This window comes from Petaurus breviceps, unplaced genomic scaffold (genome assembly GCF_028583685.1).
Source record: "Petaurus breviceps papuanus isolate PSGF00001 unplaced genomic scaffold, PetGlider_PUasm1.0 470, whole genome shotgun sequence".
Taxonomy (NCBI): Eukaryota; Metazoa; Chordata; class Mammalia; order Diprotodontia; family Petauridae; genus Petaurus; species Petaurus breviceps.
Window position 1 is genome coordinate 2,740,340 of NW_027186350.1, and position 17,994 is coordinate 2,758,333.

Below are 17,994 nucleotides of genomic sequence, written 5' to 3' on the forward strand. Positions count from 1 at the left end.
TTCCTTCCTTCCTTCCTTCCTTCCTTCCTTCCTTCCTTCCTTCCTTCTTTCCTTCCTTCCTTCATTCATGTACCACAACCTGTATAGCCATTCTGCGATCTTTGAGAATCTACCTTATTTTTAGTTCTTTGCTACTGTACAAAATGCTACTACTACACATTCTGCTACCAATAGGATCTCTGGATAGAAAGGTATAGGTAAATTGCATATTTGCTTAGTGTAACTCATTGCTTTACAAAATTGTTAGACTAATTCATAGCTCCACCAACAGTGCACTAGTCTTTCCACAATCCCTTCAATGTTGACTATTTCTTTATTTTGTCATTTTAGTTAATTTTCTTAGTGTGAAGAAAAATCCAGAATAGTTTTGATTTGAATTTTCTCATTATTTATTATTTGGAGTAATCTTTTGTGTAGTTCTTGATAGTTTCTGGGGTTTTTTTTTTGAGAACTTTTGTTTATATCTTTTGATCACTTATCCATTGGAGAATGTCTACAGACTACTTGCCTACATATCTTTGATAATCAGCACTTAGCCCAGTGTGTGGCACACATTAGGTGTTCAATAAATGCTTATTATTATTGACTTTCTGAGCCTTATCAAAAATATGTTATGCAATGATATTTCCCTAGTCAACAGCTTTCCTACTTACCCTAATTGAATTGGTTTTATTTGTATAAAAATTCTTCACTTTTATGTCATCTAAAGGATCTATTTCTATTTTTCATGACCCTTCCATCCTTTCTTTGGTTAAGAGATCCTGATCTGGTTCACTGCTAATATTTTTATCAGGTCATATCCATTTTGAACATATTGAGGTATATAGTGTGAAATGTTGGTTTAAACCCAATTTGTCACCACCTATCCTTTAAAAAAAATATTTCTATTGATGCCATTTACTTTTCACATAATCATGGTTTTCCCCATTATCCCTTTCCCTGTCCTTCCTAGAGCCACCCTATATAACAAATAGTATTAAAAAAAAAAAAAGAAAAAATGCAGCACAACTGATCAATACATTGGAATAAGTCAGAAAACATGAGCATTGTAATTGTGCAGACCTTCCACCTCCATGAAGGCATGAATAGCATTGTCTTCTCACGTATCTTCATATAATTCCTGCTTAATCCTTATAATTTTGCTTTTATAATTGATTTTTGATTTTTGTGTGCTTATTTTTCCATTTATATTGTAGTGGCTGTATATATAATTTCTGGACTCTGCTTATTTCACTCTGCATCAATTTAGGAAGATCTTTCCATATTTTTCTGTATTTATCACATTCAGCATTTCTTATAACACAGTAATATACCATTATATTCACATGCCAGGATTTGTTTAGTAATCTCCCAATCAATGAATATTTACTTTGTGTCTGATTCTTTGACATCACAAAAAGCACTGCTACAAGTTTTCATGTATTATGAAGACCATCTTATCAATGGCTTTCTTAGGGTATAAGTTCACTAATGGACTTTCTGGTTCAAAAGGTATGGACATGGTAGTTACTTTATTTGAAAATTCTAAATTATTTTCTAAAATGTTTGTGCCAATACACAGCTCCACTGACAGTGTATTAGGATATCACCTATTCTTAATTAAACTATGCTGGTCTCTTATAATACCCATTAGATACTCCTTCTAGATTCTCAACAATAATTTCTTTGATGATCCATTCTAGAATTTTCCCAATGATCAAAGCAAAACTCATTAACCTATAGTTGGCATATTTCTCCTTTCTGTTTGAATAAATACCCTGTTCCATACCTGATTAATTTTCTTTTGGATAACTCTTTTTTTTAACTTTCTTCCTTGCTAAAGAAAACCCTAGACTTCAAACCAATCACCATTTCTGTAATTAGCTACTCCAACTAGCAACTTGCCCAAGGGTAACTAGAGTGGGAGCCAATTAATGTAAATATTGAAGGGCTTCCTTCCTTTATTGAGAACTCTGGCAATCACAGAAATATAAGGCAGGCACACAACTGCATGATTGGGTACAGAACAGGGAGGGATAGATACGAGGAAACCCCAAAAGTCCTGGCAACATTTGCCCCAATGTAAAACCAGGGAAATGGCCTTCTCCTTGGCAAAGCAAACAGAAGCCAAATATGATGCAAAGCAGCATCTCCTTCTTTCTCTTCTCAGCTATTGCCTCATTCATTTCAAGCAGCACTTCTACTCTTTATTTTTTATCCTTTTTTCTCCCCAAGATAGCTAAATATGCCTCTTCTTATTATTGTGAGCTCTCCTCGCCAGTCTGAGTTCACTCTAATCTTCACTCTCTTGACACTGCTTTATAGGACCTAAGCAGGCTTTCATCTTCATCTTTCATGAACTGACCTTGCTATCATCTTCCGTATATATTGAAGTTTCTTGGTCAGTTCACTCTGTATCCCCATCCCTCTCCTTCAGGCAGAGAGATAATATCTATATGTACCCCCAAGTAAAATTATAAGGTGGAAAAGAATGATCTGTTATGTTAGAAGGAATGGATAGAAAAAAGTGTGAATAAGGATTTAATATTTTGATAACTATTTCAGTATAATGGGATTCCTTTGTATTCTTAGGTGTTTTATTTCATACTTTTAAAAATATTATTTTGAGAAGTCCAAATGTTTCACTAGACTGTCAAAAGGGTCCAGAATACACACAAGATTAAAAACCCCTGTTCCAAGTTGATACAGGCTATTTTCTAAGAGGATAGGGATAGTGTGAGAAGCAATGACCTCACATTGTGCCATAGCCATAATTTTCTCTTTGGGTCTGATGATGGCTTTTATTTGCATCTACTCATATCTTTAGCCTTCAACTCTTGGAATTCTGCATCACAAATTGAAGAATAAGTTTTTCCTGAACCTGGGGAAGAGGACTTTGAGAAATTTTGAAGTTAGGAGTTGGGAGATCCTGATAATCACTGCTAAAAATAGACTTCATGAAGAATATTCAGGTAGTGTTGTCTTTCCATTGTCTTAATTCCATGTGTTCTAGTAATACAAATTAGACGGAATTACCTTCTGTATACAAATGTAAGTATTTGAACTTGAACAGTTCTCTATGTAGCCTTGAAGCTGGAGCCATACACGGCACAGTTTCCTTTTTGCACTGAAACCAAAGAAAGTCTAGAGATTGAAAGAGAGAGGGGGAAAAAGGAGAGAGAGAGAGAGAAAGAGAGAGAGAGGATTCATTATATTTATGTCTGCTGATTAAAAATAATTATCACAAGAAAATATAGCAGCAAATATGTATTTCCCTACAAATATTTGTTTGCAAATACATAAACTGGAGGCCAGGGATCTTCAAAGGAATGAACTTGGGCATTACTATTACTTCTCTGAGTCCTTATCTGCTTATCTGTAAAATTAGGAAGCAGGATTAGATGACCTCTAAGGTTGTCTACATTTATGATCTTATGATTCCACATAACAGTCCTTTCAATAAATGCTTTTCAACTTGACAGAAAATAGGATCTTAGTCTCCTAACTCCCATTCTGATTATCTCACTGCAAATTGTTTTATATGATTTTGCTAAAAATATTGGAGTGCCTTCTGTATACTGTAAATGGTGTTAACTATTGGGTCAGAAAGTAAGGAATGAAATACTCATGAAATAGGGATGCTATTGCTCTAAAATTAAACAGGATGAGAGGTCTACATTCTGGCTAGTTGTTCCTCCTAAGAAAGTGGGAAGATAAATTTAAAGACTAAGCTAGGAACCTGCTATTAAAATACAATCAAAACTTGGAGCGGCTAGGTGGCACAGTGAATAGAGCACTGGCCCTGGAGTCAGGAGTACCTGAGTTCAAATCTGACCTCAGACACTTAACACAAAGCTAGCGATGTAACCTTGGGCAAATCACTTAACCCCAATTGCCCTACCTTCCCCCCTCCAAAAAGCAAAAAAAAAAAAATACAATCAAAACCAAGCAGAAAGAAACATAATTTTAGGTCAACAAATCAAGTTAATAAGCATTAAAGTGCTTAGTATGTGCCAGGTCCTACTGTGCTTTAGGTGCATTTGGATGGATATCTATATATACATACACATACATGTATATGCATATATACATACATATACATATACACGCATGTACATGTATAATATATATCTCCCTCCATACCCATATTACCTATTGTATGGGAGGTGGTGAAACTCCACAGTGGAGCGCTTTATGGAATTATGTAGAGGGTTCTGCTACTCATGTTCACATCAGTGAAAAGTTTCAAACCATGGGGAAGGAAGCCATTTTAGAGTCAACTGTGGAAATAATGGTACGTCCAAACTCCTGAGGTGCTGAGTGAGGTGGGGTGGTAGTGCTTCTTGAAAAAAGATAAAGGATACAGCTGGAGAATAAACAATAGTTGTGACAATTAGACATAGGTCTTGGGATAGTATTAGTAATTTATTTATTTGGATGAGATGGTAATAAGTGTAAGGTCAGAAAACCAGTGTAGGATGATTTTATTGTTGAAATGGGAAATACAAGCCAACTTTAAATAAACCAGAAGAGAAAACATGGAGAGTAAGTCCATGTTATTTATACTAGAAGAGAGAAGCAGAGAATAGATGGAGATCGTAAATTGCTATAAATTTGTTACTGCTCCTTGAGTATAAAGAACAATGAAATGATTAGGTCAGTTTCTCCAGTCATATCTTCCTAATACTGATATGACCAGTATATGGTTGTCAGCCGTTTGTAGGCAAAGGTCCTTGTTGTATTAAGAATGACTTATTGACACAACCCCAGTTGTCCTGCCTTCTCCCCTCCAAAAAGAAAAAAAAAAGAATGACTTATTGAGTGACCAAGAGATACAAAAGACTTAAAGCGATTTACATAAACTTTAAGGAGATGAGGATGTTCTTTAAGCTCCAAGGGTTATGGTGGAAGTTAGGGGGCAACAATGGGTAAGTAATACTTGGGGTTATAGCAGACCTGAGTTCAGATCCCATGATAGCCACTTAGCTATTTGGCCCTGGGCAAGACACTTATCTTCCTTCAGTCTCAATTTCTTCATCTGTTAAAATAAGGCTAATAGTAAAATGAGTTATAATAATACCTCACAAGGCTGTTGCGGATTAAATGAGTTAACATGTACAGTACTTTGCAAATCTTAAAGTTCTATGTAAATGTTGTTATAAGGATGATGATAATTGGTCTGAAGTTTTTGCCTTCCCCTTTTCTTCTTTAGTTTCAAGACTCCTCTTTTTTTCTCTAGCTCACATCAACCTTCCAGTGTGAGGAGGAAAAGATAATAATGACAAGGAAGCTGATAATACTAACTAAAAAACCCCATGAACCCATATAGTTGAAAAGAGACAATAATAATATCTAACTTTATATAGAATATGGGTTCTAGGACTTCTTTGTGTCATGGACCCCACTGGCAATCTGGTGAAGTCTACACACTTCTCAGAATCATGTTTTTAAATGTATAAAATAAAGTGCAAAGGATTGCAAGTGAAGTCAATTATTTGAAAAGCAGCAACCAAAATATTTTCAAAAATAAGTTCACAGACCTCAAGTTAAGAATTCCTGAGTAGATCTTTAAGGTTAGTAAAATGCTTTAGCTACATTCTCATTTGATCCTTACAGCAACCCTAGGGATAGGTGCTATTATTTATAGTCTCCATTTTACAGATGAGGAAACTAAGGCTGAGAGATGATAAGTGACTGGCCATAGGTCACACTTCCTGACTCCAAGTCCAGTCCCTCTCTGCCACCTAGATGATGCTTTAATATGCTTCTGTATGTTTCAATATATTAGGGACTTACAGGTCAGGAGAGAGAGGGGAACCATCTTCCCACATCCAGGACCCACTGGGTGTAGATTGTACTAGTCCCATCCAATGGTATGATCTTATATGTGTAAGGAAATCCTGTTTAAAACAAGCCAGAAAAGCTAAAATCCATGAACTGCATTTTTGTACGACATGATTATTACAGATAAACCCATAGTTAATTTTTTTTTGCCAATACTAGTGGTTATGCAATTTTGTTTACATCCCTACCCAGTCAATTATATTAAATCTCTCTCTCTCTCTCTCTCTCTCTCTCTCTCTCTCTCTCTCTCTCTCTCTCTCTCTCTCTCTCTCTCTCTCTGTCTCTCTGTCTCCCCCCCCCATGTGTGTGTGTGTGTGTGTGTGTGAAAGAGAGAGATCATCGTATTATATGGTAAAGGGAATAAAATGTTCAACAAAGATACCACAGGCTACTAGGTTTTTTTTCTTTTCAAATAGAAATAACAAGACCAAATTACTTCCTACTGGGTAAAACTAAATCATAGGACAATTGTGGTCATATCAATGGACAATACGGTAGACCAAAAATAAAAACATAGACTCCCATCAGTTAATATTTCCTGGAACAATTTTATGCAATTGCAAAAAAATTAAATGGCGATATAAATATTCTATGGCGCCTCCAAATGACTTAATAGTTTGACATTAATTGAATTTTCATAGAAGCAGAATCAGTACCCCAAGGTAACATTTACTCAGAGTCAGAATGATTATTTGGGAATTAATATTCCTAAGCTATTGTGCTATCTACTAGATGGAAGAAAATTTGAAACAAGCCATAAGAAGCAGTTTAATTACAAAAACTAAAAAAAAAATAAATTACAAAATCTAAAAAACGTATGTTTATTACATGTCATTGAAAAGCATGTATATGAACAAAATTAATGCAACTAGGATAAAGGAAGCTGACAATTGGGGAAAAAACTCTAGCATCAAATGTTTCTTATAAAAGTCTGATTTGCAGACATTTAGAGAAATAATAAGAATGTGTAAGAACAAGAGATGCTTGACAATGTATAAGTGATCAAAGGACAGGAAGAAACAGTTCTCAAAAGAAAAATTTCAAATTATTAAAGGGAAATATTGTTCCAAGTTATGACTAAGATAAGGGCAAAGCAAAGCAACCCTGAGATTCTTTTTTCATGCCTAGAAGATTGGCAAAGATGACAAAAGATTGATATAGTCGATACTGAAAGTCATAGAAAGACAGGCATACTAATAAAGACTAATAATGGAGCAGTAAGTTGGTTCAACTATTATGGAAAACAATTCAGAATTGTACTTATAAAGTGACTTTAATGTCCATACCCTTTGACTTCAAGATCATAAATCTAGACACATCCTCCAAGGAGGACACAGATAAAAAGAAATGACCCATATACACTAAAATATTTATAGCAGCACTTTTTTTTCAGGTAGCAAAGAACTTGAAAGAAGTAGATGCCCATCATTTGAAGAGTAAGGAAACCAACTGTGGTATATGACAGGAATGGAAAATTACTAAGCCATTAGAAATTAATAGGAAGAATTCAGAGAAAAATTGAAAGATTTTTACGGTTTTATAGAGCAAAATAAGCAGAAACAGGAAAACAATATACACAATGACTTCAACAATGTAAATGGAAAGAGCAAAAGTGAAAAAGAATCCTTATATGTAATTATAATTATATGTTATAATTAAAATATAACATAGAATAAACTAAAAACATAATTATATATAAAATAGAATTATAATGAGCAAGCTGGACCCAAAGAAGAAAAGAGAAAACATCCCGCCTGCCCTTCTTTATAGAATTGGGGAACCATATGTGCGGAACACTTGTGTATACTTTCAGGAGGGGAAATTGAAGCAAACATCTAACCTGGTCCTCCTTGCTATATATCTTAAGAAGACTGGAATTGTGAGAGAGGCAGGAAGCTCGACTTTGATTCCAACTTTTGCTTTCATTAGAAAATAAATAGCAGATATTTTTGTAACAAAACCAATTCTTAGGACATGGGCCACAGTAAAATCCTAGAAAGAGAGTGCATTTTATCAATCCTAGAAAATCCCACAGCTTTTACATGACATTTTCAATTGAATATCTTTCTCTACATAGAATTCTAAAATTCCACACAAAAATCACCACGTCTATTCCAGCATCCCCATACATCTATATAAGCACTCTTAACTATACATACTAGAAATGATCCAGGTAGACCTGATTCCCCCCCCCCCTTTTTTTGATCTGATAACAGCTAAAAGTTATAACCAATAGCTAGGAGAAAGCTGAAAATATGACTTAGAATTGTCAAAGTGACCATGTGTTTCTCTACTTAACCCCATAGTATATCTACATTCTCAATTACTTTGAATTATTGGCTGATGAAACTGTAGTTTCCACCTACCATTTGTGTTGCTTGGAGCCTTTGGGTTGGAAGCTGTTATAGAAAAAAATCATGATTATTAGGAATCCTGCTATGTCATTTCAAAAATTATCTTTCTTGTCTGAATAATACCAAACTCATACCACCCATCTTCTTATTTTATGTTTTTAAAATTTCAAGGTGCTGTTAAGCTATACTTGTTATAATTACTGTTCATCTATCTACACATAATATCCCAATCACATAAACAATATGTGATACTTTAATAACAAAAAGAAAAATGCTAATAATTGAACTATAAATTGACTATATTTGTGATTTATAATCAGAATGACATAAAACATTACTAGATTGCTTTGCCTAAGATTGTGTTTTAGTTTATATTATTTCTTTTTTTTTTTTTTTTGCTTTTTGGAGGGCAATTGGGGTTAAGTGACTTGCCCAAGGTCACACAGCTAGTTTATGTGTTAAATATCTGAGGCTGGATTTGAACTCAGGTCCTCCTGACTCCAGGCCTGGTGCTCTATTCACTGCTCCACCTAGCCACCCCTCTTTATATTATTTCTAAGATAAGTATTATTATGATATGCCAATGACCTGCTAAAATAAAAGTGTATCAAAATAAGTTGATTATATAGTTCCAAGTAGCAAAAGGTATTTATTAGTGAGTAAAAAGACCCAAACTTGGAGCATTGTGCCAGTTGTTATTTTTAAAATGCCACATCTTGAATAGAATACAGCATTCTTTAGGGTAATAATAATAAATGACTTCTGTGTAGTATATCAAACGGCTTTAGATTCAGTAAAGACATAAACTCAATGCCTTAAAGATGTAAAGAAAAGATGTACAACCTTCAATCTCACAAAAACTCTTTGAAGCAGGTGTTACTCAAGTCAAGTCAATAAGCATTTATAAAGCCAAACAAAATAGTCCCTGCCTTCAATGAGCATACATTCTAATGGGAAAGATAACATGCAGACAACCATGAACAAACAAGAGGTATACAAGATAAGTTAGAGATGAGCTCAAAGTGAAGGTATTAGCATTGAGAGGAATCATTAGGAAAGGCTTCTCATAGAAGGTGGAAATTTAGCTGAGATTCAAAGGAAGCTTGTGTGTGTGTGGTTTGTCCCTAGTTCTTGAAGAGGACCATGATATCAGGGAAGTGATGACATGGCTTGCAATTGACTTTGATGTGAGTAAGGAAGGGCTTTGCAAAGTTACCAACCTCACTTTCTCCTCCAGAGCCATCTGGGTCCATTGGCCAGATCAGGACAACTGGAGATGGCCCTGGATGTGGTGGCCTTTTTAAGTCAAATTCTTTTCAAGTGCTAACTTTGAGTGAAGTAACAGCCATTCAATGAATAAGCCTCTTTAAGAAGTGAATCAAGGGATAATCCTTTTAATTAAAAAAAAAAAAGAAAAGAAAAACTGGGATGAGAAGACCCTCAGGGTTGCTAACTAAAAGAGTAACGGTTACTAGTTATATTCACTGTGAGCCAGGAAACCAAGAAGCAGAGATGAGGAGGGAGAGGATTCCAGATATAGAGGACAGATATCCAGTGACTATGAACAGAGAGAAGGAGTGCCTTGTGTGAGGAACAATGGTAAAAAGGTCAATGTCACTGGATCTCTGAGTATGTGAGGATTGTGGGGGAGAGGAAAGTAAAGTATAAGAAAATTGGAAATGTAGAGGGGACAGATTATTGAGGGAGTTATAAGCCAAACATAAGATTTTATATTTGATCCTTGAAGTAATAGGGAGTCACTAGAGGTGTTTGTTTGTTTTTAATAAGGGGTTGAACTGATCAGATAAGAGAATCACTTTGATAGTTGAGCAGAAAATTGACTGGATAGCAGAGTGACTTAAGACAAGGAGACCAAACAGCAGGCTTTAGCAATAGTCCAGGTATGAGGTGATGAGAGGCCGTATCAGAATAGTGATAGTGTCAGAGGAGAGAAGGGGGAATATACAAGAGATGTTGGAAAGGTAGAGTTGATACACCTTAGCAACAGATGGCACCTCGCATATTATTATCCCCATTTCACAGATGATAGGAATACTGAGGTTCTAATAACTTAAATGACTTGCCTACTGTCACACAGCTAGTAAGTTTCAGAGATGGGATTTGAACCCAGATCTTCCTAAGTTCCAGTCCTAAACCTTTTCTACTACGCTACACTGACTTCTCAGTTTCAACTGGATGAAATGATCATTTACCATATCTTAATGCTATTTAATACTACTTAAACTACATTTGCTTTAACTTTTAGTCATATTTATACCACCCATCTTCTTAGTTTATGTTTTTGGAATATTTAGTAACATTAGATAAGTGCTTTAGGCAAATGTAATGGTATAGCATATTATAGCTCTTATTAAAAAAAATCTGTGTGGATAGACAAACCATCTTATCTATGTGAAAATGATAGACACCATTTTAAAAAAATTAATTCTACTTCATTTTCTTTCTTTCGCCTCAATCACGAATCTTATCTAATGGTCTATTGTCTAAATATGTCTCTATGCTCCTTGCCTCTATGGGTGTACATGTATGTATGCATATATTAAAAGCTTATTTTAAGTGTTACCCATTCAATGATTAAAATTTATAATTATTAGAAATATATTTGAAACTCACTTATTCACTTATTTGTCATTGAAGAAAATGAATGCTTAGTGTGTAACATCAGGATGATTTAGCTTTCTCTGCTGTTACTTACAGTAAATGAATATGGTGACTACCATGGACAACATCACGAAGAACCTTATTCCCATAGCCACAGCAATCAATTGACGGAGAAAAAGTAGAGATTCTACCAAAAGAAAAATGAGACACTAAGCAAAAGAAAGGCTAAACAGAGTAAGGAGCCTTGGGATTAGGGGCATTAATCTAGGACCTATACATCTGAAACCACTGAACATGAGAAGACAGTGACTCAACTTTTTTCTTTATGAAGTCTGATGAGTTATCAGCTATTTCTGTCCCACCTGCCTCAATTAAAAATTCCATTTCATTCTAATATCAAAGAAAGCCTCTCTAATCTGTCCAGTTTGTCCTAATAATGTTCTGTTCCCCATCATTTTGTCAGAGCTTATTTCATGTTTGAGGACAATAGAGAGGCAATTAACAAAGACTTACTTACAAATCTAGTGTTATAATAATATGGTTTGTTGGAAAGAAGCCTTTGTCTTGGTACGTAGGCCTATTAAAAGAACATGTAAGGTCCAGAACTTACCACTTGCTGTATATCTGCTTCTCATTCGTGTGAGGTTTCCTTTTTGTCTTCTTGTAAAAGAATCGTGGGAAGCTACTGTCGATTTGGAATCCTGCTGCTCACTGGTTTCTGGAAATAATTTGAAGACATTGTAAGCATAAGTCTCATCTGCCCTAACATGTGTTAATTATTTAATTCAACTTGCCAACATCCTTAGGTTTCCTTTGATATTAGTCTTCGGTATGCCATCCCTTTCAGAATTTTTAAAGAAGACTTTTAAGTACAAATATTTATATTTCATGTCATGAAACCAATCAAAAGTTCACTGCAGATTTCCACTATACTGCCTTATAACTTTGACTATTTCAACATGATCTTCACCTGGTGAAGTAACAGGGCTAGTACTCATATAGTAAAGGTGCTTCATTAAGCCTGACCTGTGGTAGAGTCTTCTGAGCTTGTACTGATCTGATCAGTCATGGCTGGACACACTGTACCTTGATCCCAACATAGTGGTGTCACTTTGGTCCTCTGTGAGTATGCAGGACAAGTGTGGGGCCCAAAATACCCAAACTGCAATAAGAAAAACTGAGGCAGAGCTCTGAGCCAATAACACTTTATTAAAGGGATATGACCCCCTCTAATAAGTGAACCTCAGACTGTCCTCATGATGGGATATGCCCCCTGATCCCAAGGTCTTATTTTTATAGAGTCTGATACCTAGATACTCAGAAAAGGCAAAATAAAATACTATATCTCACTGGTTGTTAGACCTTGGTCTTGAGGGTCAAAAATGATGTATCATCAGGGGACATCATGGGTGGGCAAAGCCCGGAACATCTCGGCTGACTTTGATGCCATTCCAAAGTTTCCCACCCATGATGAGCGTGGACATGGTATTTGAGCAAACAAGGATGGATATATCTTTGTCAGCATTCTTGTGGTTGTACAAGTGAGTTTCTAACTGGTAAACAAGTGGTGGTCAGCAGATTTAAATTTGAGGCTTATTATAAAGGCCTATTAGAAGAACCTATTTTATCTAATTATTCCTATATTATTTATATGAAATATGTATTAAATACATGTTTGTTCTTGTACAATTGCTGGATGACTGACTAAATGTATATTATTAATATACATTAGTATATTAGTATATATATAACTATAGTCGTATATATATATATATATATATATATCTCATACCATCTCGATGTAGTGATACTCACATCTATAACAGGTCTGCTCTCTCCCCCGAGCTCCAGTTCCACATCACTAACTACCTATTAGACCTCTCAGATTTGATGTAGCAACCAGTTATCATTATCCACCGCCCCCAAAATCAAGTCCTCTTCTGAACTGCCTCATTACTCGCCAAGACATTACCATCCTTCCAGGCCCCCAAGTTTGCAGCTCTGGTGCCACCCTTGACTCTACGCTCTCACTCACACTATGTATCCAATCTATTGTCAAGTCTGGTCAAATCTACACTCACAGTATCCCTTGTATCCTTCCCTCCATTTGCACAGTCACACTCTAACACAGATGCCTATGTATAGTTATATATATATGTATGTATGTATAATATATATATAAAGAGAGAGTTATATATATGTATATAACTATATCACTAATAATTGCTAATAAATCATTACCCCTTATGGAATCACACTGGACTGATTAATCCTGACTGAAATAGAGTAGAGGTCCAAATGCATCATTTCTCACAACATCAAACCAACCAGTCAACTTTGAACACGCACTCATCTATTCATCTCATGTGGGCCATGTTGATGAATACAAGTTTAGTATAACAATAACAGCAATGTTTATTTGGGATAAACTTAACTAGCTTTGATCGGTGGTAAGCCATCTAATTTATTTTATAGAAATTACAAGGTAGTGAGAATAACTTGGTTGATAAACAGTTCTTTAGGTATTTATGTATAACAATGGCATCATTATCCACATCTGGACATTTTCATAAAGTAAAATATTATTAATGAGAGAAGCAGTTGTGGTAACAACAACTCACAACTGCTCATCTGTTCTATTGACTTTCACTACCTAATATTTTATTTCATTACATCTTATGTTCTTAGAGCATCATATATTAAAGTACTAACTAGTTCTTCCAAGTGGGCCACAGATACCTGCAAAGTTATTAATGGAAATCCATCTCATTAAATGACTTGATATAATAAATACATAAGCGTGTCTTTTTGTAGGCTATTTGAAAATGCCCTTTACCCTTGGAGTCTCCACTTCTTCCACTCTTGTTTGCTTCTAAACCCTCTGAAATGTGGCTTCTGACCTCATCATTCAGCTGAAACCGCTCTCTTCAAAAGCACCAACAATCTCTTGAGTAGCAAGTACCAAATCAAGTCTGATGGCCTTTTCTCAATCTGCTTACTTCTTGAACTCTCTATAGCATTTGATACTACTGATTACTCTCCTAAATAATCCCTTTTCTCTAGGTTTCTGTGACTCTGTTCTCTCCTGATTCTCCTCCTGTCTGACCTTTCCTAAGCAAAAATTCCTGGATCTTCAAACATACCAAACCTATTATCTATGGGTGTCACCTAAAAGTCTGTCCTGGGCCCTTTTCTCTTCCCGCTGTATACTTCACCCCTTAGTGATTTCACCAGATCCCAAGGATTCAGTTATCTATGCAGATGATCCCCAGATCTATATATTCAGCCATACTCACTCTTCTGAGCTCACTTTCCAAATTGCTATCTCAAACACATGTCCCCAAAAAGATATCTTTTTATTTTCCCCAGACCCTACCTTCTTTCCAATTTTCCCATTATTCTTCAGTACAACACCCCTCTTCTAGGCTCCCAGGCTCACAACCTTAGTGAGATTCTGCACTCCTCACTTGTACTCCCCCCAACATATCCAAAGATGCCAAATATTGTCACTTTCCCCTTGATAATATCTCTTGCATGTTCCACTTTTATCACACCTCTTATACACATCCCCATTTCTCCCCTCAGGTAGTCACCATTCTTGTACAGACCCAGTCCTGGGTCCTCTTCTCTTTTCTCTTTATATTACCTCAGTTGACAACTCACCAACTTCCTTGGGAGCTACTACTCTCTATTCTCATACCATCTCGATGTAGTGATACTCACATCTATAACAGGTCTGTTCTCTCCCCTGAGCTCAACTTCCACATCACTAACTACCTATTAGACCTCTCAAATTTGATGTAGCAATCAGTTATCATTATCCACCACCCCTAAAATCGAGTCCTCTTCTGAACTGCCTCATTACTCTCCAAGACATTACCATCCTTCCAGGCCCCCAAGTTTGCAGCTCTGGTGCCACCCTTGACTCTACACTCTCACTCACACTATGTATCCAATCTATTGTCAAATCTGGTCAATTCTACACTTACAGCATCCCTCTGTTTGCACAGTCACACTCTACCACAGATGCCTATCTTCTCTCACCTCAATTATTGCAATAGCCATTTAATTGGCTTCTGTGCCTCATGTCTTTCCCCTCTCCAATCTACCTTTTACTGAGTTGGTAAAGGGTCTTCCTTAAATTCAATTCTGTCCATGTCATCCCCTACCCTCAACCCACCCACATGCCACCCAAATTTAAAAAGCCAGAACCATGCCTTTATATTGAAAATATTTACCGTAATTGAAATGACACCGTCGATCACGGATGTGCCCCATCATCCATTTATATCACACATCAGAAATTCAAGAAGAAAACATCCTTACTCCAAAAGGAACCTCTGAGAAAATCAACTAAAAGACTTTGATTACTTTTCAGTAGTAATATTAAAGCTAGAATCCACAACAATGGGACACTTAAGATACTGCCACAAGAGAATTCTGTGTAAGGGAAGGAAAGAGCAGACAACACAGAAGATGAGGCAAAATTTATGTCAGAATGCACAAAATCTAATGAACTCCCAAGCTTGATTTAGCAACACCATAAGATGTCTCATGGAAGATCCTGAAAGCAAATTTAATTATCCCGTTGAATTCAATAGTGTTTGTTTATAATGAAAATATTGGTAGACAAGACTAAGTCCAACCCTTCTTTTTGGTTAAGCTTAGTCATATCAGTTTGTTGTTCAGTCATTTCATCCACATTCGATTCTTTGTGGCCCCATTTGGGGTTTTCTTGGCAAAGATACTGGAGTGGTTTGCCTTTTCTTTCTCCAGCTTATTTTGCAGATGAAGAAAATAGGGTTAAGTGACGCAAGTCATACAGGGTCATACAGTTAATAAATGTCTGAGGCTGGATTTGAACTTAGGTCTTCCTGACTCTAGGTCTGACACTCTGTCCACTGCACCACCTAGCTGACCATCAATCTTCTTAATGTGCCATTACGCTCCTGTGTTTCTTTTTCTCAGAAAACTTCAAGGGGCTCCATAATGACTACCAAAGAAATAGAAATTCCTGATCCTGGCATGCCAGACCCTTTTATTTTGGAGGGGGGAAGGCAGGGCACTTGGGGTTAAGTGACTTGCCCAAGGTCACACAGTTAGTAAGTGTTAAGTGTCTGAGGTTGGATTTGAACTCAGATCCTCCTGACTGTGCTCTATTCACTCTGCCACCTAGCTAACCCAGGCCTGCCAGACCTTTCATAATTTGGTCCCAATCTCTCAAAACTTATCTTCATGCATTTTATTTTCCAGGCAAACTGGGTTAGTACTTATAACCCCATGTTTGTATTTCTGTTTGCTTCCATATTGCCCCATGCCTTGAACACAGTTTACATCCCGCCACTTCTCTGAGCTGCTAAAGTCTCTCCTTTTTTATTCCCCCCACCCTCCAGGTCCTGTTCAGATATCACCTTCTGTATTCTCTTATCAACTCACTATCCCACACTCCCTAGCTCCTCTTCCAAACCTTTTCACCCCTTTTCACACTTCCCATGCCTTCCCTTTCCCCCACTCTCTCAGCTGAGAACTGTGAGAAATGACTCATTTTGACCCCTACTCTATTCTAATGAGCATTAATCAGTTTGATGTTATTCCATAGGGATAGTGATTATAAGTTCTGTATATTAGGCCCCAGAGCTGTAAACTAAAGATTATAAGTTCACTTGCTTAATCATAGGAAGCTAATTAGAGGCCCTCCACCCTTGTCTTTCCTTGTTATGGTGACCAAGTCCAGCTTGGCTGAGGTGACTCACCATGGAACTTCCCCCAACTTATTTTTGTACCTCTGGACCACTCTTGTTCAACATTAGCAAGTAACCATCTTATGACCACTTAGTCGGTGGAGATGCCCCGTGCTTTGCCCATCCTGAGGCCCCGCTACTGACATACCATTTCTAGCTGAAGCAAGATTCTTCTCCTCCTTCATCCCTGTCTTATGTGGCCTTACTCCTTACCAAAGCTAATTTCTCTTTTTATTCAAGAGATCCTATCCCAACTTGTCTCTTCCAACAGATTGCCTTCTATCTCATCAATACTCTTTCACTCACTTTCAATCTATCTGTCTACTGACTCATTCCCTACTATGTACAAATATCCCCATGTTTCTCCCATCTTGAAAAAAAGCCTCATTTGATCTTTCCACCTCTGCTAACTATCATCCTTTATCTCTTCTGCCCTTTGTAGCTAAACTCCTCAAGAAGGCTAACTGAAGTAGCTGCCTCCCATTTCTCTCCTTTTCCTCTCTTCTTAACCCTTTACAATCTGGCTTCTGACTTTACCATTTCACCAAAACTGTTCTCTTCCAACTTACTAATGATCTCTTAATTGCCAGATCTAATGCCTTTTCCTCATTCCTCATTCTCTGTGACATTGCTGATCACACTCTTCTCCTTGATACCTTTTCTCTCTTGGTTTTCAGGACAGCTCTCCCTCCTGGTTCTCCTCCTTCCTCTCTTACTGCTCCTCTGTTTCCTTTGCTCCTCTTCCAGATTGTGCCCTCTAGCCACAGGTGTCCCTCCAGGTTCTGTCCCTCTTCTCTTCTCCCTCTATACTACTTCACTTGGTGATTTCATCAGTTTCCATGGATTTAATCACTATCTCTACGCTGGTAATTCCCAAGTTTTCTTTAGGGACTTTTGTTTCTTATATGGAACAACTTACCTGGTGAAACTGGGAGATGCCTAGCCCCTCCAACCTGCAGCCTAGCCATTCCCTCTGCCTCGTACCCTGTTCCCAGTCCCCTCCTAGGGTACCCCAGCACTTTCTGTGTGGCATCCTGAGCTGCAACTCACTTGCCTCTGATTAAAGATCTCCATTTTGTTGTATTGACTGATTTCATTTAAAATTCACATTTACACGGTGAAATGTATCTCATGAAAAGATCTACTGGGTGCTTCCATGTTTGAGCATATATTAAGATTTATGCTTTCTAATAATCAGTACTGACCCTTACTCTAGTCAATGTTCATCTTATTTAGGTCAATATAACCACATTCACTTTCTCAGTGTCAACTTCTAGGTGGCGACAGAGACAAAGAGACGAAGAGAGAGACAGAAAGAGGAGGAAAGTGGAAACAAGCTGTTGTAGAAGAAGGATGATGTGGGATTACATGTAGAAAGCTTGGCCTTGGCAAGCAGGAGGGGTAAACTCTCCATTATCATTTACACTTTGATACCTTTTGTATCCTGCTAATAT

The 17,994-nt window shown here is 36.9% G+C and overlaps 1 protein-coding gene across 1 annotated transcript in view; it reads right to left on the reverse strand.

Moving 5' to 3' along the window:
- Window positions 1-15,080, reverse strand: part of KLRK1 (killer cell lectin like receptor K1) — a 16,721-nt gene extending 1,641 nt beyond the window's left edge. Inside the window, 8 exon segments of the mRNA XM_069101442.1 lie at window positions 3,016-3,068; window positions 3,071-3,123; window positions 5,776-5,879; window positions 7,664-7,815; window positions 8,190-8,222; window positions 10,894-10,986; window positions 11,410-11,517; window positions 15,038-15,080. Of these exon segments, the coding sequence (XP_068957543.1) occupies window positions 3,016-3,068; window positions 3,071-3,123; window positions 5,776-5,879; window positions 7,664-7,815; window positions 8,190-8,222; window positions 10,894-10,986; window positions 11,410-11,517; window positions 15,038-15,080 (639 nt within the window).
- Window positions 15,081-17,994: the final 2,914 nt, after the last annotated feature.